The following is a 6,880-nucleotide window of genomic DNA, read 5'->3' as shown; positions in this document are numbered from 1 at the left end:
ATTATATATAATTTAACCCTTTCCACTTTTGATTATTTTAGCGCATGATATTTTTTATTCTTTCAACTACTACAAGTTATAAGGTAAGCCTATAACTTATTTTAAACTTAATAATTTGACATAATTATTTTAGAGTTAATTTTTCATTTTTTATTTATTGATTAATATAATATTTTTTATATTTAATAATTATCATTAAAATCAATATAAAAATTAAAGAAATATAATAATAATAAATTAACTCATCTTTTTTATTTTATTTTTTATTTTTTAACATATTACTTTTTTTTACTTTCAAACTAAACCTTCAACCTTTTTATTTAATGAATTCAATATCTAATAATGTTTACTTATTTATAATGCAATATTTTTTATTATTAAATATTACATCATATTTATAATTATAGAAAAAACAACAAATATAAATATTGATTTATTCTTTCAATTTTATTTTTCATAAAGTTTGTTTTATCTTGAACTTTCAATATAAGAAAAATTTACTAACTACGAATATTTTTCATGTAGTTTAACTTTAGCTGCACAATCCGTATATGAATAACTCAGCGCCTGATATGGAGCGAGGAAGAACAACTCGCCGGGCAAGCAGAGGCATGGAGATACACGAACCACTTAGAAGCCGGCGCTAGCCCGTATTTCAACTCCACGCCCACTTCGGCCCTGAAGAAATTCTTGGCGACGAGGAAGCGCAGGATTCTGAAGAGGCAATCGACGTCGGGCTTTTCGCTGAGAAGCTCCGCCGCGATATGGGAGAGAGAGAGCGTTGCTTTAGGGCCGTGGCGCGCGATGATGTCGGGGATTCCCAGCAAAACGACGGCTTTCACTGCCAACGAGTCGACAAACGCCAATGTGTATATCCATGCCTCCGCTTGCCCGGCGAGTTCTTCTTCCTCGCTCTCGAACATTCCATCACTGATTTCTCCATTCATAGTTCCAACTTTAATAAACTCTCAATCGTTGAGATATAATGGGCTTTAAGAGGCCCGAGGCTTGCGGTATAAATACTAGTTTGTCATGTGCACCCCCTCATACCCATTCACAACCACCCACTCACCGTCCGTAAGGTCTTGTACTCCAGTTTGCAATAGTGTTCGATGTTTAAAGGTGGCACAAGAATTTCATAATTAGTCTATTACCCACCCACTCACCATCCGTAAAGTCTTGTACTCCAGTTTGGTACAAAATAAAGCGGTTGAGTTGAAGTACATCAGCACGAAGGAGCAAATTGCAGACATCTTCACAAAGGCAGTTACAAAAGATCAGTTTTTGGTACTCAGAGATCAGATTGTGAGTCCTCTCAGCATCAAGGGGGAGTATGAAGATTGATGCTGAGATCTTCACTTCAAACTCCAGCTCCACTGCTCCATTTCCACCATTCTATAAATAATTTTTAGAATACTTCAGTTTAGGAGTAGTTTAAACAAGAAGCATGCTTTACATATGGCATGCATTAGATGATATTTTTGGATGCATTTTTGTCTAGTCTTAGTTACTTCTTCTCTCATCCTTAATCATAGGCATGGAATAATGCTAAAACTACTGTCAGAAGTCCTGATCTATATTTTGATCTATGTGTTAGGGATTAGTTTTAACAATTTTTATTTGAATAAATGTATTGGCTGAACAGCAATTTGTAGTTGGAATAATATATCAGTTTTTTTCCCTGCAGTAAAACAGAGCCTTCCTTGTTTTATTATCATTTTTTTTTTATTATGTTGCTGCTGTTATTTGAATCCTACAGTTTGCAATAGTGTTCGATGTTTAAAGGTGGCACAAGAATTTCATAATTAGTCTATTACCCACCCACTCACCATCCGTAAAGTCTTGTACTCCAGTTTGCAATAGTGTTCGATGTTTAAAGGTGGCACAAGAATTTCATAATTAGTCTATTACCCACCCACTCACCGTCTGTAAAGTCTTGTACTCCAGTTTGCAATAGTGTTCGATGTTTAAAGGTGGCACAAGAATTTCATAATTAGTCTATTACCCACCCACTCACCGTCCGTAAAGTCTTGTACTCCTGTTTGCAATAGTGTTCGATGTTTAAAGGTGGCACAAGAATTTCATAATTAGTCTATTATCTGCGTTTGAATAAGGTATAAAATGATACAATTTCACACGTTTGAATAAGGTATAAAATGATGCAATTCCACAATTAGTCTATTATCTACGATTGAATAAGGTATCAAATGATGCGTGGTAGTGTAGCATTGTTATCAATCACAATTTCACCAACTCTGCTTACTTTATGTGTGCTAATTAGTCTATTATCTATGTTTGAATAAGGTATAAAATGATGCGTGGTAGTGTAGCATTGTTATCAATCACAATTTCACCAACTATGCTTACTTTATGTGTGCTAATTGGTCTATTATCTACGTTTGAATAAGGTATAAAATGATGCGTGGTAGTGTAGCATTGTTATCAATCACAATCTCACCAACTATGGTTACTTTATGTGCGCTAATTCGTCTATTATCTATGTTTGAATAAGGTATAAAATGATGTGAAACAACTCTTTCTCTTTGATCTAGTCATTGTACAAGTCTCATGAGAAATTTTTGCTATTTTTTAACTTTAATATTAGTAGTATTAATATTTATGTTAACATTTCCATAAATTTGTGCACCCAAGACTTCTAAAACATTTTAAATGTAATGTTACTAATGTCAATGCTTGATCTCCAAATAATTGTCAATTTTAGATAGCTAGCTTAAATTAAAAGTTCATTTTTTTAAGATAATAATTTATGCAAAAACTTATGAGCGTCATTTATACAATGTATTCTTTTTATAAATATGCAACTCAGTTATTGTAATATAAATTATTTTATAAATAAAAATCTTATCTTAAATAGTTTTTAAAAGTTTTTTAATATTTATAGTTTCCCATAATTATATAAAATAATTCTCTCTCTCTCTCCCCCCTCCTTCCCTCCTAGATATCACCTTTTTTTAATCAAATTGTAGCTATAGTTGCATCTTTCATTACTCATTTCTAGCAACACTTCTTAGCATAAACAGATGAATATTAGAGATTTTATATGGACTTGTGGGCTACTAATTTTGGCAAATATTCAAATGCACATATAAATTTGACACATCATTATGTATTGCAAAAGATGAAATTTCTATTTTAAATAAATTAGATTTTATTGAGTGAAAAAATAGATAATATGCTATCTTTTATAATTTTTTATTTTCTCCAAAATTCCTAATTTCAATCTCATTAATGTTCATGCTTTGAGCTTGCCTTTAATTACAATTACCCTCAACAAACAACAAACTCATATCTTCAAATTTGTTTAATCATATGCAACACACAATTATTGTGTTGCATTTTGATCGGATTTTCCACACATTTTATATTTTATTAAGTTAAAATTGCACCTGGCATACAATTTTAGGGGCTATATTTGACATCTTTTGCAAGCAAGAACAATTTCCTAACTTAGACAATTGTACCATAATTTATACGAAGAACAAGACAAAGAGGTTGTTGTTCTAGCACTTTGAAACCTTGTGATGAAATTGGCAAAAGCATGATATGTGAATGATGCTTATGCAACGTTTGAAGAGCTTAAGGAAAAACCACGAAAAATGGTGCTAATCTAAATGTCAAGAATTTTAATGTCTTATTGGAATATTTTATTAAGAAAAAACATAGATATGGTATTTATTCTCTATAGGTAAAATAGAGGTTCAATATACTATGCTCTACATATAAAACAAAGGTGATAAATGAAAATTATCTTGTACTCGTAGATATTCTAGTAAATGAGCATTTTTGCTACTATGGTTATGAATAATAAAGATTCTGAAAAAAAAGACTTGATAAGCATGTGAGGATTTTACACATGCATATTTGTTTCTGATGTATTAAAAAGTAGCCAGAAAAAGGGGGGTTGACCCTAGAGTACAAAAACTTGGAGACAAGTCGATAGTCATTCATCGATAATTCATCTTATAGCTTTATTAAATGTAAAAAAAAACCTATCTTCACAGTAATGATCAAGGTCCTTACTACTACCGACATCCACAGAAATGTACATAATATCTAACTGATTAAAACAAAAAACATAGGAGCATCACATATTACAGGTGATACTATGGTTATGATAGTGTTTCAAATTATACAAATTAGCCCCTCTGGGTACAATTTATAAAATACCAAAACATCAGAAAACTACAAAATACCAACACAAGGGTTAGTTCCCCTCTTTATCTCCTGGGTCCTTTCCAGCCCCATCCTCCTCCTACATAGATTTTTCTGGCATGATCTTGAACCACTCCTCCACTAGGAAGTTGTAGAGCGAGTGAATGGCTTCGATTTCCTTTCTAATGTCCTTCTCCTCATTCCTAACTTGTAGAAGGTACAGAGTAGTGGTCATCGAATGCATAAGATTAGTGGTATACTCAACAAGGAACTCAAATTTCCTATATAGTGCCTCTTGGTTATCCACAAACTCATGCATGGATTTTCCAACACTATCCATCTTTTTATTACCCTTCTCTTTCTCCTTGGGGGACCTTCTACCATCCCCCTACCCTTCTCAATATTCTTCATAGGGGAAGTGATATGACCAACCACACTCTGGTCTTCAGTATAGTTACATTTGAGTGTATCAAATATGTGGGATAGGCTAGGATTGTCTTTACTTCTAGAGCCAATGTGTATCTTTTTAATTTTCCACTTCTTGGTGGATTTGGTCTCTGTCTCTATAGATTCCATGCTCACATCCTCTTTGGATGGTGTTCAATTTTTTTTCTATTTTGAGCCTCTTCCTTGACCATCTATTAACTATATTGCTCCTAGTAGTATCAATATCCAAGTCTATCATGCTAATATCCTTCCCGGTACCAAGGGATTTTTTAATAGATTTTTTTCAAGGCCCACCCAGGGCTCAAGTTGTTGGAGACCTAAGGGGTAGAGATGACTAAAGGGTTCACAAGCAAGGGAGGATTTAGGGCTTGTTCAGAATTATAATACTTTAACATAAAGGCTTGATGAATGACATAAAAAGGTTTCCCCTCTTCCCTCTTCTTTTGAACATTAAAAAAAATATCTTCCATAGAATGCAAAATGAGATGTGGAAAGGAGATTAACTCATGGTTTATGTAATGTCCCCTTTCTAGCATTCATAGCATGATGTTGTCGTTAACCTATTTCCCCATAGTCTCGTAGGCTAACTAGGACATTAAAGGGGCTTAGAGGCCATTTGGCCTAGACAGTTTTAGTTGCAGGTCTTTCTAAGGGGTTCTGAGGCAACTTTGGGCATACTTACTATTTATAGTAAGTCATCTTGGACATGGACGGACATTCAGTCATAGTGGTATGTCAATGGTAATTGTTTAAAATCGACAGGAAAACTTATTTATCATTGATAAGATTTGTTATGCATTGATAAAGCCATTTTATAAAGTTAAATTTAAATATTTAACTTTATTAATGCATAGACTATAGTTTGTGGGAAATATTTAAATTAAAAGAGTTCCCTTTATTTTTATAACACATTGGAGACATAAGGTACATAAAGGGAGTTATGGTTTATCCCACATTGAGAAAACAAAGGATTGAGCTCTTGTGAGAACACTATAAAAGAAATGGAAGAGCTTTTTTTTTTGTATGCTTGGATGAAGATTAATGTTATGTTGCTGGATATCTGATTTTCGGGCTTGGAGGACGGAATTCCTCTTTGCTAGCATTCTCTTTGCTGTTGGAAGACACAGTTAGGAGGATCAAGGGTGTTTTCACTTCAGGAAACACACTGGGTTTCATTTGGGGCGTTCGCATAAAGAAATTTACAAGGGTTTGAGATGCAGATTTGAAGTTAGTTATTGCTATAGTGCCGCATGAACAGTATTTTGTTACAGTCGGCATGAACAGTATTTTGCTACAGTACGGCATGAACAGTGTTGGTATCAAGTTTACTTTTTTTTTGGCTGATTAGAAGTTTGGAGGGTTGTCGACTACATCTGCAAAATACTACGGCAACTAATTCCAGGTTTATTCTATCAAATTTTGATACTTTGCATAATAATTGTTGAATACAAGTCTGAATAGTTGTTGCAGCCTTTAAGGCAACTGTAAGTGCACATCTACATTTAAAAATCACCCTTTATCAGCAGATTGAAAGAGTTTCCATATTTTTCATATATTGTTGAATGTGTGCCAAGTGTTTGTGAAAATGTTCTGATGGGTATTATGCATTTTAATGTCACTTCATAGTTGTTCGTAAATCTACTCATTGGAAAGCAATTTATTGAGGAAATCAGCTTTATGAGTTTGCATACAAAGTGTTTGACAATATTCCTTAAGTTAAATTTCTACAAGTCAAAGTTCAAATCAGGGGAGGATATTACAGTGGTATCAGAGCTATAAGTCCTGCCATCCTATGGAGGTCTTATAGGAAATTTGGAACTGGCGGATAGAGGGGAAAGTGTTTGATGAAATGTCAAAACACTAAAATCAGAGCATTTATATTTGAGCATGCGACAGGGGTCTTATAATTTCTGCAATACCAGAGCAAGACAAAGTAGGAGTTTAGACCTGCAAAGCAAACAGTCTAGTTCATCCGTACAGGGGGGTATAGAATCCAGTCATACAGACACAGCGGAGGTATTCTTTGATCAAGACAGCAATATGGGTGACCGAGATGACAGGAATACAAGATTAGGTGGAGGCGGGAATGTCGGTCCATAGCCTGGAGAGGAAAGATTCTTACAATTATTAGAGACCTTGGTACAGGGTCAGCGAGTAGCAGAACAAAGGACACAGGAACAAAATCAGAGATTGGATCTTATGATGCAGATGATGGCTCGTCAAATGGGGTTGAATGCTAACATGGGTGGAGGAAACAATC

The 6,880-nt window shown here is 34.1% G+C and overlaps 1 protein-coding gene across 1 annotated transcript; it reads right to left on the bottom strand.

Moving 5' to 3' along the window:
* Positions 1 to 560: 560 nt before the first annotated feature.
* LOC149578784 ((R,S)-reticuline 7-O-methyltransferase-like) lies at positions 561 to 947 on the bottom strand. Its single transcript, XM_089801260.1, has one exon. The coding sequence runs from the start codon at positions 945 to 947 to the stop codon at positions 561 to 563; it is 387 nt and encodes a 128-aa protein (XP_089657386.1).
* Positions 948 to 6,880: the final 5,933 nt, after the last annotated feature.

Source organism: Cupressus sempervirens, chromosome 1, assembly GCF_028749045.1.
Source record: "Cupressus sempervirens isolate cs-2001-9-10 chromosome 1, ASM2874904v1, whole genome shotgun sequence".
NCBI classification, from domain to species: domain Eukaryota; kingdom Viridiplantae; phylum Streptophyta; class Pinopsida; order Cupressales; family Cupressaceae; genus Cupressus; species Cupressus sempervirens.
The sequence above is the reverse complement of the archived record's forward strand: the minus strand, read 5'-3'. Positions and strand labels throughout refer to the sequence as shown.